The following is a 20,375-nucleotide window of genomic DNA, read 5'->3' on the forward strand; positions in this document are numbered from 1 at the left end:
CCTTTAATCCCAGCACTCGGGAGGCAGAGGCAGGCGGATCTCTGTGAGTTCGAGACCAGCCTGGTCTACAGAGCTAGTTCCAGGGCAGGCTCCAAAGCCACAGAGAAACCCTGTCTTGAAAAACCAAAAACAGAAAACAAACTGAAAATATTAATTTCCTATCAAACCTGAACACTTCGTAGAAGGTCTGTGATAATCTCTGCAGCATGCTGACATCTGTCTGGAGGTCCTGTTATCTGTGCTATCCTATCAGGTGTTGTTCCATCATCTACAAAAAAAACCCCAAAAAACAAAAAGAAACAAGGAATTGTGACAAAACAATTATGAGTGTGGGGATTAGTAGCTATCAATTCTTAGAACACCAAATATACCTTATTTACCTGGCTTAAACTGAATTCGAACACCAGCATCATTTTGTATTTTTTTGATCATTTCTCCATTTCTTCCTATTACGATGCCAACAGCAAATCTTGGAATTGGGACCTTAAGGAAGTAAAAGATGAAGTATATTAAAAAATATAATTTCTCGGGGCTGGAGAGATGGCTCAGAGGTTAAGAGCATTGCCTGCTCTTCCAAAGGTCCTGAGTTCAATTCCCATCAACCACATGGTGGCTCACAACCATCTGTAGAGGGGTCTGGTGCCCTCTTCTGGCCTGCAGGCATACACACAGACAGAATATTGTATACATAATAAATAAATATTTCAAAATATATATATAATTTCTCAAAAATTAATCTTTACCAAATCATAAAAATAGAGTAAATGATCATGTCTAACAGTAACAAAGAAATCCGAACAGAACACGAAAGCACTTTGTGGATAGGACCCAATTCCGGATCCAGCATGTTTACTTACATCTATCCCTTCATTTCCTCCTATTCTTGAGCCATACTCATTCCGCACTTCTCTGAAACCACCTTGATCACGAATTAATTCTAAGACCATCTCCTTGGCTTGCTAAAATAGAGTTATCTAATTTAGAAAAATTCTCAAAACAGTTTAATGCTTATTATCACTCCTCCCCTGCCGTTTTATATAAATGACAAAGTAAGGCTTACCTGAACTTTGTATGGGTCACCCGTAATCCTAAGAGGTTTATCAGCACCAGTATTTTGAGGCCCATCTTGAATCATAACCATTTTAACACCAGCCCGTTCCTATTATAATCATGAAAATAATGCAAGTTAACAACAACAAAAAATAATAGTAACTGGCTTTTAAAAGACAGAATAACAATATTAATTGTTATCATAACAGTACCTGAAGCTGTTTAATAGTCTCTCCCCCCTTTCCAATAACGAGTCCTGCCTTGCTGGCTGGAATCATGATTTCCTGAACTGCATTTCCAGGTCCATCACCATGATGAAAGCCAGGTGCAGGTCTTCCCTTTTCAACAATCTGGTCCAGTAATCTTTTTGCTGATCTGTAAACAAATTAATATAAAAATGTGTAGCATAACCAACCTTACCCAAAAATGAAACATAACAGAGTCAATCAATTTGATTCTAATCATTGGTGTCATACAGCAGTTGAATTTGGATACACATATGCATGGCGAGAGGCAGGAAGAAAAAGCAAAGCCAAAGGGAATGTGAAAAGGGGCAGTGATAAAGCGACCATGAACCAAATAAATACAGTAATTTAGTCATAAGAAAGATGTCTACAAGTAGGAAGAAATGGTCTTAGGCAAATGAATACAACGGAAGGCTGTTTCAGTGTAGGATGAGGTAGTAACTTCTCACAACTTTTAAGTTTTCAGTAAATGAGCTTAAGTTGGCATGGTTGTTTGATTTCATGAGCCCAATAAAATACTCTTTTCTAAGTTGCCCTCCTTGGTGTTTTGCCACAGCAACAGGAAGTAACAAGACACTGAGTGGGGTAGGGATGGTGGACACCTTTGGGAGGTGAGTTTGAGGTCAGTTGGACCTACAAAGGGACAGCCAGGGCTACACAGTGAAACCTTGTCTAGAAAAACAAAACAAAACCAACCACCAAACAACAACAAAACAAACGACAATGGGTGTTAAGAAGATTTCGGTAGTTTTAGATGACAACATCAACTTATTTATATGTAAATCAAATCAAGTTTTAGTAATTTTGTGTCTATGAATACAACTCATGTGTGTTTAGGCCAAATTACAACCATCAGTGCCATTCTTGACGTAGTATCACCTTTTGAAATAGGGTCTTCTCAATGGCTTTAAAGCCATGAAACAGTGTAGGCTGGCTGACTACAAAGCCCCCAAAGTCTGCATGTTTCCAACACCACAAGACTGCTCATATTACCATGCCAAGTTTTTTGGTTTTCGCTCTTAAGCACAAACTCGGTTCTTCCTACTTGGAAAGCAAGAACCTGGATGTGTTACCTCCCTGGTCCCTGTTTTTAACAATTTTCTGTCTTACAGGATGATCTCTATTATTCAAGAAAGGCATGCTATTTATAAACTTTAAAGTGAAGTTTTCAAGGCACTAGTAGAAGACACTGATGAGGCAGGAATGAAAACACAAAGTCTTCACATTGCTATCTAAGCAGACTTAACATTTTTAAACTTACTGGACAGATTCAGGTGTTCCGGTTAGCATACACGACCTTTCTGGAAGGCCACCACTATCTATAATTAAATAGAAAGAAAAGCTTAGGTTAAAAATAGATAAAAAGTAGCATCACCATCTTCAGAAACTTAAAAAATACTCATATTTTCTAGCCACTCTCAAAAAACTTCGAGGACTACAAAAAAGGGGCCGGAGACAGAAGAACAAAATGCATACACAAAAAGAAGAACGTTACCAGGAGCTATCTGTATTTTGCATCCAGATTCCTGCTGTATACGTGAAATCTGTTCTCCTCCTCTGCCAATTACTAGTTAAGGAGGAAAAAGGAAAAATTATTTACCTTAAATTTTTAAAGCATATTTATATTTTGGAAACTAAAAAAAAGTTACTTACTAAATCCAACCATTCCATCTGGAACTTTGTATTCTTCTGTCATTACAGATCTGCTAAGAAATAACAAAAACTAGTATTTTCTTCAAAGGGAGATGTGTGCTTGGACATGAAAGGTAGTTTTATAAATCCAATCAAGGTCTCCTAAAAGCTCAGACTCCTGTTCTTAAATTGGCAGCATGTGTAAGTGAGCAAGACAGCTAACTGAGTATGTAAAAGAGTCAGAGCGAATGTCATTTTACCATTTACTTTTCTTTCTTCTAAAATGTGTCAATTTCAATTATTTTTCACATTACCAATTTCTTACATAAAAAGAAAAAGATTCTATATCATCCTCCCAATAGGACAGAAATAAACCTCACATACAAAATTGTATATAGACATTTTCAATAAACTAACTTGGTTGGTTATATACACAATTCAACTAAGACTTGCAAAGTACTTAAGGTTTTGACTATACCTTTGCTGCTGATGCATCGGAGGTAACTGTGCTCCAAAAGCTTAAGGAAAAAACAAACAAACAAACAAACAAAACTTCAGAGTTTAAGTTTACTCAACACAAGCACACCAAGTATTCTATATTCTTTCCTTGATGCATATACTGAAGAGAATAAGAGATTCAGACTATTCAAATCATCACTGATGGCTGCAAGAAAGCCAAAAAGGGCAAATATACTAGCAATGGCACACTTTTTTTTTTCAAGTGGCACATGCCTAAAAACTGGAGTTGTTACACATACATGGTCACAATTAAAACAGAATTATTATCTAAGAAAAAAAGCATACATCTGTAAAAACAATTCTGACTAGACATTCTTAATACCTACCTATCCTCTTTGGCATGGAAAGGCATACCTTTAATTCCAGCACTGGGAAGACAGAAGTAGATGAATCTCTGTGAGGCCAAGGCCAATCAGGGTTATAGAGTGAGCCTGGCTCAAAAAACAAAATCCTCAATCTATCCAAAAGTATAACAGTTCCCAGCACCCACACAAAGGATTGCAACTACATGCTGCTCCACTCTCGGGGAATTCCCATGCTATCTTCTGGTCTCCCGAGTGCACACAAATTCACACAGATGCACACATACACATATAATTTTATATATAAATATATAAACAATTTAAAAAGTCGTAACAAAAACTCAGCTTGAAATACTTACAGTCATTTTGGGGAGCAACTTTCTTTGCATCTGGTTGATCTGCAAAATTAAATGTGGTTTATTTTTGTCAATTAAAAACAAAGCTGCCCCCCAGCAAGAATGCCAATGTTTATCAAAATACCTGATATAAAGGTTTACCACTTGAACCAACCAAAATTGCCACAATTCAACCTAGACTCAAAACTCTAAAAAACAACAAAAAAACAAAACAAAAAACCCAAATAAAACAATCACACCCACCAAACCTAAATTCTTTCATTCTCTTCCTGTTTAAGCAATGCACAGACACTTTAAATAGTTTAGTGTAGACCGCCTTGGCGGGTCACTCAGTCTAGGGCTGTAACCCGCCTGGCAGATCAGTCAGAGAGGCGCTATCTGAAAGACATGGGCGGGAGAGAGGAAGAAGGCCATGCTAGGTTTGTCAGAGCCTCCGTTTGAGTCATGGTTACAGCTTATATAGCCCCTGGATGAAGATTCCTCGGTCAGGAAGTCACAAGTTGACACTCCTAGTTCTCTAGATAATTGGAGTGTGGGGCGGGCTCCACTAACAGATAGCTCTCCATTAACAGATAATTGGGTGTGGGATAGGCTCTGCCAATTTTGGGGGAAATGGCTCCTGACAGTTTAGAATGATACAAAACAAAGTATTTAAATGCTGGTGAATACCATATGCTAAAAGCTAATGATGCTTCTTCTATGGTAAGAACTGACAACTAGGTATAGATAGCTATATAAAAATCTGACATTATCAGCTATATAAAAATTGACATATCAAAAGACAAGGATAGTTGACAGTGACCACAAAGCTTTAATAAAAAGCTAAATCTAAACTGTTTTATTCCCAAATGAAACACTTCACTACATGAGTTTAGCAAAACAAACAAACAAACAAACAAAAAACCTCAAAGCAACTACGTGACTGCCTTTCTCAAATAAACAAAACACATACATTAGAATAGACAGTCTATAGTTCAAAGCACTATTATTGTCATTTTCCCCACTTCAAGGCTTTTGTGTAGCAAAAATTCAGACACATAAACCAAGAGACAGTTGTGTCCACTTAAGAATCCACTGGCTTGTTTATTTCGCGTTTACATACTGAACACAGGTAATAAATAAAAATTCCTGCCTTTAAAAGGAGAGGGCATTCCCTCCCAGTGTGTTGTACTGCTCGGATTTGTCCAAGAGCCATCTACACATAAAATAAAAAGAATACATTACACACAACATCTGAAGCATCATTAGCTCATTTTTCTTGCATTTTAAAAACCTCACTTGTAAATACTTAAAAGGAAACCAAGTATTCCCACTCAGGGCTACAATTACATTTCTATATGCTCAATTAGAATATCAAAATTCACACAGACAGAACTAAAACAAAAAAAGCATACACTTCTAATTGCAGAAGTGTCAATGTTTTTTAAAAATAAGAAGCACTATAAATCCACTATAAAAGCCTTTGAAGTGAATTTCGAAGTAAATGAATAAGCAGCATACCAAATAATTGGGAAAACCAGGAAAGTGTTTCCTAAGCAATTTATATTTTTGTTTTTTTTTCAGTATTAACAAGAAACCTGTGCAAACTAAGCATACACCTAAAACAGGAAAAAAAATGAACTGTTTACTATCCCAATAATACTTTCTCCTAGGCTCACATTACCTACCTTTTTTCTAGGCCTGTCTTTCCCCCCTTTCTGAGATCGACACATAGTACTATGTCAACAAATTATTTCAATAAATAAGAGTGAAAACCCCTCATCATTTGCATACTGTGCGAGATAACTATAATGAGTCCTGGCTATAACTTACCTCCATCTTCTAGGGGTCTCTTTTGTCCCCCATAACCATAGTCATTTGAATTCAATGATGTACCAGCATCACCCCCAATTTTTGCTGCAATCTTGAAAAAAAAATCAGAAAGGTTACAATACTAACTTACTACTCTAAATTTTCTACAACAATACACTATTGACTTGTTAGGATTAATTAAAACTATCATTAGTAGTTTAGGGAGCTAACAAGGAACGGTATGGGATTAAGCTCTATTAAAAAAACCAGTTGGTCCCAGCACTCGGGAGGCAGAGGCAGGCGGATCTCTGTGAGTTCGAGCAGCCTGGTCTACAGAGCTAGTTCCAGGACAGGCTCCAAAGCCACAGAGAAACCCTGTCTCGAAAAACCCAAACAAAAACAAAAACAAAAACAAAAAAAAAAAAAAACCCAGTTGGGCGTTGGGGTTGCACGCCTTTAATCACTTCAGGCAGAGGCAGGCTGATGTCTGAGTTCAAGGCCAGCATGGACTACTATAAAGCAGAATCCAGGCCAGCCACTGCTGCACAGAGAAACCCTGTCTCGAAAAAAAAGGAAAAACAAACAAACAAATATATGACTGACATTTCTAAGACACTGATGTGGAACTAACCTAATTATTTGTTTATTATAAGCAGAAGATTGGGGGAGGCTAAGAGTATATTCAAGGCCTTACACCAAACATGGATCTGTGAAGTCATATCCCTATGTCAACTCGATCTCCCAGGGTTATTAGATTTTCCTCTTCATCTACCCATACTAGCACACACAGTCTATGAAAAGGCCTACAACCTAAGTCTTCAGTGGTGATCAACTTTACTAGCCACCTGTCATTTCCCCATTAAAAGCCTATTTCATCTGTGGATACCTAACCTTCTTTCCTGAAGGTTTTCCTAATCAAACCCAGGAACACATCTTTTCCACCCTTTGATCTCAAAATGCAGCATTTACAAACTGCGCGTTGGGAGCGGGCAATGGTGGCGCACGCCTTTAATCCCAGCACTCGGGAGGCAGAGGCAGGCGGATCTCTGTGAGTTCGAGACCAGCCTGGTCTACAGAGCTAGTTCCAGGACAGGCTCCAAAGCCACAGAGAAACCCTGTCTCGAAAAACCAAAAATAAAAAAATAAAACAAACAAACAAACAAACAAACTGCGAGTTGGGGATCTAAGTGCACTGTGTGGGGCTGATAAATGCAGTAGGTAAGTGCCAGAGCAGATGGCATACTGAACTAGAGGAAATAGATATCCTTACTATGGGATATCTATTGATAGTTCTACAACTGTCCAAAAGAAAATCAAAGTTGGTGCTTGATTCATTCATTAAAGATAAAGCAAAACCTTAAAAAATTGAAAACTGACGAAGACTAGAACACCACAAAGCAGATAACTCTCCAAAATTAATCTTAGAAAATCATTTTTTTGGTAACCACAAAGATAAAAAAAAAAATCCCTGAAGATCAATCAATTCCCAATACAGGAATATAGTCTCACTCTGTCGCCCAGGCTGGCCTTTCTTTCCCCCTTCTCACATGTTGGAATTATGAGCTCTATCGATTTTATTAAGCATATATTGTGTATGGGTAATGTCTGATTTTAATTCACATGTACAATCCAAGCTTCCCACTTGGATTTTTGCCCTACTTTTTCTTTCTTCAAACAAGTCAGCACTTAGCACCATTCTCACTGCTGTTACACATTTTGGAGTTCAAAATTATGATTCCCAAAAGATAATGACCTGAAAACAGTCTATTTCCTAAATGCCGATCCACACTTTCCTTACCAGTTCAAGGGTGGAGGTGCTAATCTACTTCTAGTGTGCTGTCTAGAGTCGTGTCTTTGTCAAATGTTCTCAGACATTCTGAGCTTCAATTGCCACATCTTCACAAATGGGAAACTTCTACACACCTCCCTTACAGGATGGCTGTGGAGATTACATGTTCAATGCAGATCCTAACATACAGCATACCCTCACCAATTCATCACAATATGTAATTCAATTCTAAAGCAGAGTCCACAGCAACACTTCAAAATTGTTTTGGTCTAGGCACGGTAGATGTCTTTAATCCTAGCATTTGGGGGGTCAGAGACAGGCGGATCTCTGTTGAGTTCAAGGTCAGCCTGGTATGTAGAGTGAGTTCCTAGGGCTGCCAGGGCTACACAGAGGGAAAAAAAAAGTGTTTTGGAAAATTAGCAATGCTTTATCTATCCTCAAAGACACAGATGCACTATACTTAAGAAAAGTGCGGGCCTGCAATTCCAGCACTCAGAAAGCTGAGGCAGACTCAAGTCCTGGAGGATAACAAGATAGCAAGGATACCTCTTCATCTCTAGGAGTTAACTTTCAGATCACACAACTTAAAATTGGGCGTGGATGAAATACACCTTTAATCCCAAAGGTAGAGGTGGGTCTGATGTACACAGTGAGTGCCAGGACAGCCAGAGCTGCGTAGTGGGACAACACACTAAGGATATCTGCTGAATTAATTGAACACACCATGTACCTTATACAGGGCAAGGTCCTAAGGGATCACTACATACTTAGAAAGTTCAGGTGAGAGCGACACTGTAATCACAATCGAGGCTTGCTGGCAAACAAAGCTTATTCACTTTGAATCTAGCTAGTGTTCCTCATTTTCTCACCTTTTCCTCCTCATATTCAATTCTAATGCTCCAGCTTACTCTTGGTCTGTCAGTCCAGAAACCCTCCCTTTGTACAGGCCGCTGCTTCTTCTCTGTGCTGGCCAAAGGCTACCCCACCATCACCACCACCAGTGCACTGCATGAATGTCACCATCCACTATCTTGCACAGTGCCTGCCTCACAGTGCAAACATTTACATAACTGTCGTGCTTATTGTCTTATTAATCAAAGCATTAGCTATTCTGTTCAATGATATTTGATTCCTGGATTATCTCACACCTTCCTTAGAAAACGAATTTCACATTAAACGTTAAGATGTTTCAAAGCCGAGGGGGTGGAGCACACCTGCAAGCATCAAGGAGGATTAGGTAGCACACCTTAAATCCCAGGCCAGCCTCTCCTTTTATAAACCCTGGTATCAAAAAGATTTCCTCAAGCGGCCCAGATAAAGAGACTCATATCTAAGGCTGTCCACTCTCATGCGACTCAAGAAAGCTACGTGGTGTGAGAATCAACTCCCAAGTTATCCTCTCAATTCTACACAAACCTCGACAGTCACTGAGCCTCTCCACAAATAAAGAAAACGATTTTTCGTTAGTATCCGTGTACTAGATAGGTAAATACGCTAGATGAATAATAGACTAGTAAATCTCCTAATACGTGATTTGCCACATCATGGTAGAGCTGATAAACTTTGACTCAGTAATCTTTCGGTCCTGAGGGGGGTAAATTAGGAAGTAAACTAATATAGTCAAAACCGACTTTTGCAATATTTGTTCAACACTATTATAAAATGTCTAAAAACTACGATAGAGTGCCATAAAATGATGTTTTATTAGCTTACACCCAAATTCCGTAACGTCTTTTTGAGACAAGGTCTCTTTGTTGTCCTGGCTGGCCTCAAACTCAAGAGATCTCCCTGCCTCTGCCTCTGGAGTGCAGGGACTAAAGACGACGTGCCCACCAAGACAACGCTACATTTTTAAACCACAAAGAAATCAGAGGGCTACCTGAAGACAGGAAAGTCCAGAGTTGAAAAAATAGATTTTCAAGTACAAGCACTTTTGTCTTTCAACCCGCTAAGTGGTGCCTTCGGGGCAGCAATACGTCCCAACGGAGCACAAAGAGGATGGAGGTCTCGCCTCGGGAGAGGCAGATTCAAACCCAAAGCTCGGGGAGAACCGGCCTGAGGCCATTTTAGCTGGAGGGATGGGCCGGAGGGCTGACCGCCAGGGGAAAGGGCGGTCGGGGAGCCTCTCCGGGCCAGGCGAACGTTACCTTCCGGGGAGGGAGGGCTCGGCGGAGCGGTGAGCACCGCTAGGCGGGCAAGCCCGTCCTGCCCTAGCCGTGACCCGGCCTCCCAGAACCTTCCTTCCCCGCCGCTGTGGACAGCAACAAGCGCTTTACCGAACGGAAGCCGACCTGAGGGAGCCGGGCCGCGCTGCGGAAGTGGAAGCCCCGGGGCCACGTTTGGGGAGCGCGCGTGGGAAGGGAGGCTCAGCCCGGACCTGAGCAGAGCTCGGCCTCGAGTGCCTGGGACCCCGGGACAGATGGCTGTCTCCGGCTTAGCCCGGGAAGCCAGCGGGGACGGGGCCTAGCCCGCCAGAGGCTCTGGGGAAGCCGCCGCGCTGCTCGCTTACCTGCCGGGCTCTCTGCAGGGCATCTTTGAAAGCATCGTTAACGCCTCCTCCGCCGCCGCCGCCGGCTGAGCCAGACGAGGGCGGAGGCACCGTTGAGTAGTCGGCCATGCCCACTATACAGCCGCCGCTGCCGCTTCCTCGCGGAGGCTCCCCGCTCGGCTAACCGCTAAGAAAGGAAGAAAATGGCGGCCGTAGACGCTCTATCACATTCTTGTGCGACCATCGTGCCGTAAAGGGGCGGGGACTAGGCGGCGGAAATCTCGCGATGTTTCAGAGCTAGCGGGGCTGGGGGCGGGCGTGGAGACGGGCCCGGTAGAGACTATCGCGAGATTTGACTAAGATCTCGCGAGAGTGGCGTTGACCGGGGTGCCCCTTCCGGGCGCGTTGCCGGCTTATTGTTCCCTCGCGGTGGCGTGGCATCGGTGGCGTCTGTCGTCGCGGTGGCGTCTGCTCCGGCTCTGGGCGCCTCGCCGCGTCCTCGGAGCGCGTGTCCTTCCCTGTTTCCGTAGTGAGGCGCTTGACGCCGCCGGGCGTGGATGTCACGCAACAGTGTCCCGCGAGCCCCCGAGGGCCGCGCGTGCGTCCGCGGCGACGCTGCAGAACCGTTTGCGGCCCCGGCGGGAGCCCAGCATCCTTCGGGGTGCTGAGCTGCCGCCGCCTGCGACTACCAGGCTGTCGGGGGTCACACGTGGGCATGATCAGACCGCCCGCCGGGCCCTTAGTTCCCGATCGATTGCTACCTATCGAGTGTCTATGTAAAAAATAATGTGGGTGAGCGGATGGTGAAATTATGACCGCCCTTTGTCCTTTAAAAACGTGAGTGTTGTGACGTTCAGTGTTAGACCCCGCAGCGTTGTGTGTCATTCGGCCAATCTCGTGGCCACACGCGAGTGAACGAACGGTCTTGTTCTTCACCCAAATTGGCTTGATTGAGTTTTCCCCACCCCCTGCGGGACCGCAGATATATGTAGTTTTCTGGACTAGATGATTTTTATTAGGCGATTTCTAATATTTGCTTTATGTGCCAATAATTACACATCTCCCCAGACCGTTCCTGAGCATGCCTAATGTAATGCAAACAATTACTGGGGTGAGGGAGGTTTCTTAAATCCTGTTCTGTTTCAACTTCTGTGTGCGACAATGACCCCCGCCCCCAACTTGCTAAGAAAGAATGGCATTTTGTATGTTAGTACCCGCCCCCCCACCCCCACCCCGTCTCAGTCTAAGAACACTTTATCAGGAGTCTTAGAATGCGAGAAATATTTGTTACCGGCTTCCTGATAACCGGAAGCTAATGTGCCCTCAGGTTCAAGACCCATAGATCAGTTAACAAGTCATGTGCTAGCAGATAAAACCAGCGGTTTTCTTTTATCCAGCTCTGCCTCGGCCATTTTATAGCTGAACTCACCCTTTTTACATGTGTTGAATTATCTCAGAATGTTTGTGGATTTGGAAAAACAGTAACGGTATTGGGCTACAGATTTAATCAGATTTAATCATACCAGGGTGTAAAACCTCGAAGAGTTCCTAAAAAATAGTCGCACTTTAAGAAAGCCTTGCCCAGCAAATAGCATTTATTCATCAGTAAAATTTTTTTTATTTCATTAACTAGATTTACAACAATTAAATGTTCTGATCAAAATAATCCAGAGTATTATTTACTCCCTTCTATCATTATTTAATTTTTTTGTAAATACCAAAAGAACCTCCATTTCTAATTTCAAAAAAAACATTATATATACCGGAAATGTGGATATCCTAGAATGGAATACGTTGGAATCAGTGTAGACTAACTTGTTTGTTTTGTTTTTTGAGGCAGGGTTTCTCTGTGTAACTTTGGAATCTGTCCTGGTGCTCGCTCTGTATGCCAGGCTGTCCTGGAATTCATAGATCTGCCTGCCTCTGCCCCCCAGGTGCTGGGATTAAAGGCTTGCACCACCACTACCCTGCAGACTAGGTACTATTGAGATCTTGAACCTGATAATTGTTTGCTGTGTGGTTTGCATGCTGTAGTATTTAGAGCCTTGTTGGCCTGTACTTGCCTGGAACGCTATCCATATCCCTCCTGCGCATCACCAATTGTGATAACTAAAAATATCTTCATCTGACTGAGAGCTGTTGATTTCCTTGATTCGTATCCCTGCCCTTTGTCTGTCCATCAGAAAGACCTTACTGACCATATCACCAATATATGTTTTCAGGTCCATTGATTTTTACCTCTGCTGCTTCCAGCCCCGGCCCAAGTTACCACCACTGTATTCTGGACCAAAAGGGTGACACTTTAGTTTTTGGTCCTTCCTGTTTATTTCTGTGATTCAGTGAGGAATTTGTGGGGCTGGAGAAATGGTTCAGCTGATAAGATCCCTGGCTGCTTCTCCAGAGGACCAAGGTTTAGTTCCTACCACCCATATGACAATTACCATCATAACTCCAGACCCAGGGCACCAACGTCCTCTTCTAACCTCAAAGCACCAGGCACACACACGGTACACACACATAAAGACACTAGACCATGTACAATGAAATAATTTTTTAAAAATTGGGAAAATTTGTATAAATGTATATAATATATAAGGATTCAAAAGTAACGTACCCAGTGTTGAAAAATATCATCCAAGAACTATACTCATCTGCCTTTTTGTAGTTCAGGTGCTTTTCTGACTATATTACAATTCATTCATCGTTTCTTAATTTCTTGAAAACAGATCTCTTCTGTACAGTTCCAATTACACTATGAATCCTTTCCCTAGAAGAGCTCTGTGTAATTAGTTTCTCTATACATTTCTTCCTCTTCTCTTATGCTCTTCCTGCAGCTGTTGGTTCACTTTGTTAGCTACGAATTTCCTGCCTCAGTCTTTATCTTGCTTCTTCCTCTGCTGAAGGTCCTGGAGCCCCTGCCACGCCAGCGTGATCTGACTGCGTCCTTCAGGCCTCAGCTCTCTAATGGCTCTCGTCAAGCAGTTCAGCAACCCCTCACTTATCACCATGTCTTACAGCGTTTGTCTGTGTTGTTTACACTCTTATTTCCCTTAGAGTGTAAACTGGAGAGCAACGCCACCATCTCCATCATTATCATCCCTACCACTAGGCTGACAGTCTAGTTATTTGTTGTGTAAATAAATGTTGGGCCCAAACTATGTTTTAGTTCATTCTTTTGATCTTGTGTCTGAGATTTCTCATCTACGCAGTGCCCCTAAGTGCCTTCCCACCTTCAGAAGAGCACTTCCGAACTCTTCAGGAATCACACAGTTCTATGCCACTGGAAGTTGGTACTATAAAATACGTTAATTCATCTGTATTCTCAGGCTCAGGAAGAGATTCCAGGAATTATAGTACATTTTAAATAGCCGTGTTCAAATGGGCTTGGTAAAATCCAGGGTCTGTGTAGATTGGCTCATCAGTTAAGAGCTCTTGCTGCATTAGTCTGAAGACGGATTCAGATCTCTAGAACCCACATAAAAAGTTGGGCAGAGTCACTCGCAGGCCCCTAAAATCATATCTGGGAGTGGCTGCCTAATTCATGGATCACTATTTGCTTGAATAAATTGAAGTTTTAAAGTGCCAGAGAGCTTTTCTCCCCATGGAGGTCAAAAGCAGACACTCCTGTCACTGAGCTATATATATATCCTGATGGGGTACCAAAGTACAGCCTATCAGAACTCCTATCAGCTTTGTAATTTAAGATAGAGTAGTATGTTCAAAATATTAATAACATATCTTCTTGACATTTTCATACGCGTATTTTGATCATATTGCTCAGACTTATACATATTTACTCAACATCAAATATTTGAACATTGGTTCTTTTTTTTTTTTTTTTTTTTGCCTTGGGTGTCAGGTCCCCTGGAACTGTAATTACAGACAGTTGTAAGCTGCCATGTGGGTGCTGGGAATTGAACCCGAGTCCATCTGAAAGAGCAGTCAGTGCTCTTAACCACTGAGCCATCTCTCCAGCCCCTGAATATTGGTTCTTAGATGATTTCTAGCTGTACTGCTTAAGGAGGCAACATAATATAAATCTATTTTTTTTTAAATCTGAACTTAAAAATATTTTCTTTAAATGCCATACTTAAATCTTAGAAAGAACAGGCAATTTAAGAGAAGATTTCAAAATACTTACAAAACTTTAATTTTAAAAAAGGACTTTTCCCAATGGTTCATGCCTTAATATTTAGGTAACCATGGATTCACATATTAAATGTGTAGAACTCAAATCGCCATGCTTTTGTAATTGGGACCTCTACTTTTCCTGTATAACATTCCCTCTGGAAATAGATTGTGTAAAAAACTGAAGATCTTAACCAGGAAACCCTTAAGTAAAGATGGGTGGGAACGGGATATAAGACTCACTTGGAATAGCAGTTTTGTTTTTAGTAGAGTTTTATTTCTCTAATGATATTTCTATTTCTTTGTCTAGCTATGAACATTCTGGATTTTGTCTTCTGAATCTCTTTTGCTTTATATTAATAGATCTCATATTGTTTTGAAATGCCTTTAAAGAGACATACTTAAGAGGAAAATTAAACTTTTTTTTACACAGAGCATCTAAAGTTACTGTTTTCCTGTGATTTATGATAGCACTTCTTACGCCATTTTGTCTTGTAATAGCTAAGGATACTTTCCTTCTGAATAGAATGGTAGTTTTTGTTTTCATTTTTATTTTTTCTTTTCAAGACAGGATCTTATGCAGTCCAGGCTGACCTTAAACTTAAGATTGATAGGATTGACACCTAGTAGGTACTCAGTAATTCTTTTATTTATTCAGTCCATAAAAGAGCTGGGCATTATAATGTAATATAATTAGTGTGTTAAAGCCTTTTCACTTCACAGTACTCTAAATGCATGAAAGATCACAACTGGCCATAAACTCTATGAATGTAATCAGTGTGGTAAAGCATTTGCATGTATGAATAATTAAATCATGAGAAAATTCATACTGCAGAGAAACCCTATAAATGTATTCAGTGTGATCAAATTTTTTACTTTACATAAGAGTAAAATTTTTATATGCAAAAAAAAAAAAAGCTGGAGCCCGGCGATGGTGGCGCACGCCTTTAATCCCAGAACTTGGGAGGCAGAGTCAGGAGGATCTCTGTGAGTTCGAGACCAGCCTGGTCTACAGAGCTAGTTCCAGGACAGGCTCCAAAGCCACAGAGAAACCCTGTCTCGAAAAACCAAAAAAAAAAAAAAACCCTGTCTCGAAAAACAAAAACAAACAAACAAAAAAAAGCTGGGCATTGAGCTGAAGTCTGGGCAGGCAGAGTAGACAGTAAAAATGCCACCTTCATGACGATAGTCTTGGTCCATAGGGTCAGTGAAATCACGAGTCACTTTGTCAAGTCTCCGTTTCTATCAGTCTGGGTAGTAAGAGTCTGTTTTAGTAGACAATGGATTGAAAGATTGGGTTGGGAAAAGCCTAACGACCAGATAGGTCATTCATCTAGCTAAAACTTCCCTCCTAGTGTAAGTTACAGTATTTAAAATAACTTCATGACTGCTCATTGTTGTCATCTCAATCCTTAGGGTCTGTTTTTAACCCTGAGTACAGAGCTGAGTACTGGCCAAGTCACAAGTGGGAACAGGTCAGGCAGCACTGAGCGCATCTGACCACGCTGGCCCCTAACTCGTTCCATGCTAACTGTCCAGTTCTTTGCTTGAGATCCTGTTTTCTAGAGTATGAACTTCTTGAGGCGTTGTTTGTTCTTTTGTCTGTTGGGACAAACATAATATAAATTTTGTTATAAACAGAAATGCAGCGTATATGTAATGAGCTTGACATTCAACTTCATACACATTGAACTGGTTGGAAAATTTCCATTTGTCTCTTTATATCATAAACATCTTACTTTACGTCCTGTAGTTACCCATTTCTGCTCCTTCATTCAGCAGAGGTTTAGCAGTGTGTTAGGTAAAGGTCTTGTTCTGGTAGAGAAAACAGGAAGGAGAAAGAAGGGAGAACGAGATTCCAGCCTAGTGGAAAAGGGATACATTTATATAGTAATAAGTGAGCTGATTTCTGGCGACAAGTGTGGGTTAGGAGCCTACCCTCATTCAGGGCCAAAGCAGCACAACCTCCAGCTGGACTCAAGGCAGAATCAGCTGTGTGGAGGGTTTCTGGAATAAAGGGTGGCACCTTTGCTCTGAAGATAACAAATATCATGACATACCATTTGGGACAGGTAATTTCAATATTGCTGTTGCTTGGAATTTTTTAAGCTGGTCTTAGGTCTTTGGTAGTGACACATCATTATACATTTAAGCCTTATTTCTTGCCAGTTCTGTATATATGAATCTGCCTTCTTCACAAAATTTATTTTTATCCCCAGATCAATACTCAAAATTATTTAGGGTCATTTGAAGATGCACATATACTGAGTATTATGTGCATCTTATGAAACAGCTCAAGTTATGAACCATTCTTTTTAAAAAGTTATTTACTTAATGTGTGCATGTGCGCATACACCAGAGGCTAAATGGGTTCCTTCCCTTTCTTACTCTACCTTTTTTTTTTCTTTTGAGCTGGGACCTCATACTGAACCTGGAGCTTGCTGTTGAAGCTACGCTAGCTGCAGTGAGCATACAGGGTCTTCCTTTCTCTGCTCCCGTAGTGCAGGGATTAGAGACACACACAGCCATGGCAGCCTTTCTGTGAGTGCTGGGGATCTGAGCTCAGGTCCTCACGCTTGTTCAGCACTTGAGCCAACTATTCAACCCAAGGTCTTCTGCATTCTTGTTTTATCTTCACTTAACTTCATTCCAGCGTGACTTACACTGCTATTAGCCATGAGCGAATGTCAGTGAGTCAACAATATAAAATAGGGATCTTTAAGTAGGAATACATAAAAAAAGAAGGTTATGTATTGGGGTGGCTGATGAAAATATGAGCAGAGGCTTGCAGGAACCTCTATTTCCCTTAGGGATAATGACACAGAATTTATAACACATGCACTGCCTTTGAGAACAGCTCAGTGTACACCCCAGATATTCTTATACGTATTATATGTTCCCTCTGGCAGGTATGCCCAGGCTGAGAGTTTATTATATAAAGTATATGTCAAAAGAATTTTGCAAAATTCAGGTGTTTTTTTTTTTTTTTTGTCTAGTACTTTTTAAAATACTGCCCTGTCCTTCATGAGAAATAATTTTGTACATAGTGGGGGTCAGCAAACATTTTCCTGATAGTGGCCAGTCAGTAAATATTTAGGCATTATCAGCCATCTAGTCCTGGCTTTAACTGCTCAATTCCACCACTGTCTGGTGAAGGCCATGATAGTAAGTACCTTCTGTATTTACAGTGGAAACCTCTGTGGGCCAGTGACTGCCTTCTGTATGGTCACGACACAGACAATGATCTATCCAGTGGGGTCTCCTAAGTGTTGTCTGGATATGCTGACTTTGTCCAGATAACCAAAAGACTATATGTTTGTTTTTTACTACGTTTATTTCTGTTTGTGAATATTGATAGGTATGTGGGCCGAGGCATTAATGTTGGAGTTCAGAGTGCTGTTTCTGCTCCTCTCCTGTGAGCTCTGGTGATTCAACTCAGGCCATCAGGCTCGGCAGCAAGCACCTTGACCTACTGAGCTATCTTGTTGGCCAATAAACACTTTACTTAAAAAACATTTACGCAATTTCTATTTCAAATCTGCCCTCCTTAGGCAGAAAGCAAGTTTGAGCCCACTGTATTTGGAATTAAGCAATCAGTTACCCAGTTTTATAGTGGCTCGTGAATTTCTTTAGCAAGGGTTTGCTCATTTTTATGAATATCATATTGCTTATTTTTGGTAGCTGTCAATAAATCTTTGAGTTGTGGTTAAGTCTCCTTAGTAGCATCGGTTTGATTATACCTGTATGGGTGTAATGTGATTTGTAGTAAAACTTGTTACTGTTTAAATTCAAGTGTTTTAAAGCTGTAAATACAAAACAAGCTAAATATCCTGCTGGGCAGCCAGTTGGTCACAGTGTTGGCTAAGAGCCCTATGTTCCCGTGGGGCAACCCATCTCCACCTGCTTCTTCTCGGGTCATAAACATCCTTTCCTTGTACTGCTTGCATGGGAAGCTACAGTGCTCTCTCTCTCTCTCTCTCTCTCTCTCTGTTTTTCTAGACAGGGTTTCTCTGTATAGCCTTGGCTTTCATAGCGCTTGCTCTGCAGACCAGGCTGGCCTCGAACTCAGATATTAAAGGTGTGCACCATCACCACCCTGCGAAGCTACAGTTCTTACTTTATGCACAGCCACTTAATTCCTTCTCTGCCTGTTTATGAGGGAAAAAATTCTAGGAATGAAGAAATGAAAAACCACACCAATCTGTTTCCTAATGTTAATTTAAATTGAGCGTCATGCTAGTATTTCTTCCTTACGCATGTAAAGGTATCTTGGTTTTGATTTGGTTCTTTGTTTTGTTTTGTTTGTAATTTTGTCTTTCCCCTTCCTCCCATTCCCCTTTGCCCTGACTGACTGAACCCAGGACTTTGTTCTTGCCAGACAAGTGCTCTACCGCTGAGCTAAATCCCCAACTCCTGAGCATATGTAATCAGCCATTACCACTACCTTAAAGACAGTACTGGCTTTTGTTTCAAATCCCTTTATCCTTTTTTTAAACAAATGGTATGAAACATTTTGAGGGCAGGATACGCCGTAAGTGTGGCTACACACTGATTTCAAAGGTTTAGTCCCCCCAAAATAAAGTCTCTTGTTGGCAGTTGTATGTGGATTGCATGTCACAGTGATCTTTTAACATACTTATTATAAGCGTGTCATCAGTGTATCAAGACATATAAAATGATCGAGAATCTCAGTTTATTTTGGCTTCCTAAATTGATGTTTAAAATAAGTGTAAAAACAAAACAAAAAAAGTGTGCATGTGTTTGTGTCTCTACCAGAGGTAAATATCGAATGAAAAACAAAAAAGTGTATGTGTGTTGTGTGTGGCAGAGGTAAATATGGAATGTCTTCCTCAATCACTCTCTACCTTTCTTTTTAAGACAGTATCTCACTGAACCCAGAGCTAGGAGTTAGCTGTTCCAGCTAGACTGGCAAGCAAGCGCCCAGCATCTGCTGTCTCTGTAGCTCCTCCCACACTCCCCAGCTTACAGGTACAGGCACTTGGCTTTGATGGGTGCTGGGGATCTGCACAGGACTCTACCCACTGAGGCCCCACCCCCGCTCCAGGAACACTATAATGTAGATCACAAGATGCTAGGTAAGTATACTAGCTCCCTTTTTGTTTTGAAGTTCCGAGTAAACTTTGGGTTACTTCCTATTAAAAGAAAGTAATAAAGAAGGACTAATTGTTACTTGGAAATTATATTAGGAAACATTTAAATGTCCCAGTTTGAAGAAATTCTGTACTCAAAAAAAATTATTCACATTCAGGAAATTTTTGAAGCAGGGAATATTTCTGATTACTGTTTCCCAATGACTAGTCGATTTTGTTTGTGTTTCTACATAGCCCTGGCTGTTCTGGAACTCACTATGTAGACCAGGCTGGCCTCAAACTCAATCTGCCTGCCTCCCCATCCTGAGTGCTGGGATTAAAGGTGTGCCGCCAGTGCTGACTGCTCGTTATAATATTTAGTAAGCTTAAAGCAGTTTTACTTTCACGTTATTTTAAAAGGCTTGTTCTTTAAGTTTAAAAATTTTTACTTTGTATCTCTTTGAAGATAATTAAAATTAGTTTAGATGTATATATTTTATTATGCTTTGTATAGGGCAGTGTTTCTCAACCTATGTGTCATGACCCCTTCAAGAGTTGACCAACCCTTTTACAGGGATTGCCTAAGACCATTGGAAAACAGAGATATTTACATTACAATTTTTAACAGTATCAAAATTATAGTTATGAAATAGCAATGAAAATAATTGTATAGCTGAGGCTTACCACAACATGAGGAACTATATTATAGGGTTGCAGCATTAGGAAGATTGAGAGCCACTCGTATAAGGAAAGCATTATAAAATTGAGCAATAACATAGTATCAAAAATTGAAAATTTTTGGAATTACATAGCTATAGTGATGACTGCTGGATATTTTAGACAAGAGAGACAGTAGTTCCTGGAGAACCACTCCTGATACAATTCTATCTCTTTTTTTTTTTTTTTGGTTTTTCGAGACAGGGTTTCTCTGTAGCTTTGGAGCCTGTCCTGGAACTCCCTTGGTAGACCAGGCTGGCCTCAAACT

At 40.9% G+C, this 20,375-nt stretch overlaps 2 protein-coding genes across 14 annotated transcripts in view; one reads left to right on the forward strand and one right to left on the reverse strand.

Annotated features, from left to right (window-relative positions):
* Fubp1 (far upstream element binding protein 1) overlaps window positions 1–10,427 on the reverse strand; it is a 30,101-nt gene extending 19,674 nt beyond the window's left edge. For 5 of the 11 annotated variants that reach the window (XR_003377829.1, XR_003377830.1, XM_026783881.1 and 2 more), the window contains exons 1-13: window positions 10,194–10,427; window positions 5,917–6,007; window positions 5,237–5,299; window positions 4,108–4,146; window positions 3,406–3,445; window positions 2,949–3,001; window positions 2,791–2,862; window positions 2,557–2,614; window positions 1,263–1,425; window positions 1,061–1,159; window positions 858–959; window positions 381–483; window positions 168–268 (exon numbers count right to left, since the gene is read on the reverse strand). Coding sequence is in view for 9 of the 11 variants with exons in the window: in XM_026783881.1 (XP_026639682.1) it covers window positions 168–268; window positions 381–483; window positions 858–959; window positions 1,061–1,159; window positions 1,263–1,425; window positions 2,557–2,614; window positions 2,791–2,862; window positions 2,949–3,001; window positions 3,406–3,445; window positions 4,108–4,146; window positions 5,237–5,299; window positions 5,917–6,007; window positions 10,194–10,301 (1,092 nt within the window). In the remaining 2 variants the exon portion in view is untranslated. The remainder of the gene's footprint in view (window positions 1–167; window positions 269–380; window positions 484–857; window positions 960–1,060; window positions 1,160–1,262; window positions 1,426–2,556; window positions 2,615–2,790; window positions 2,863–2,948; window positions 3,002–3,405; window positions 3,446–4,107; window positions 4,147–5,236; window positions 5,300–5,916; window positions 6,008–10,193) is intronic. The other 6 variants (XM_013350082.2, XM_013350081.2, XM_013350079.2 and 3 more) reach the window with 3 other exon arrangements.
* A 505-nt stretch (window positions 10,428–10,932) lies between these two features.
* Window positions 10,933–20,375, forward strand: part of Dnajb4 (DnaJ heat shock protein family (Hsp40) member B4) — a 27,746-nt gene continuing 18,303 nt past the window's right edge. For all 3 annotated transcript variants that reach the window (XM_026784029.1, XM_013350102.2, XM_005357487.3), the window contains exons 1-2: window positions 10,933–11,009; window positions 19,183–19,396. The gene's annotated coding sequence lies outside the window, so the exon portion shown is untranslated. The remainder of the gene's footprint in view (window positions 11,010–19,182; window positions 19,397–20,375) is intronic.

This window comes from Microtus ochrogaster, chromosome 21, assembly GCF_000317375.1.
Source record: "Microtus ochrogaster isolate Prairie Vole_2 chromosome 21, MicOch1.0, whole genome shotgun sequence".
Classification (NCBI taxonomy): domain Eukaryota; kingdom Metazoa; phylum Chordata; class Mammalia; order Rodentia; family Cricetidae; genus Microtus; species Microtus ochrogaster.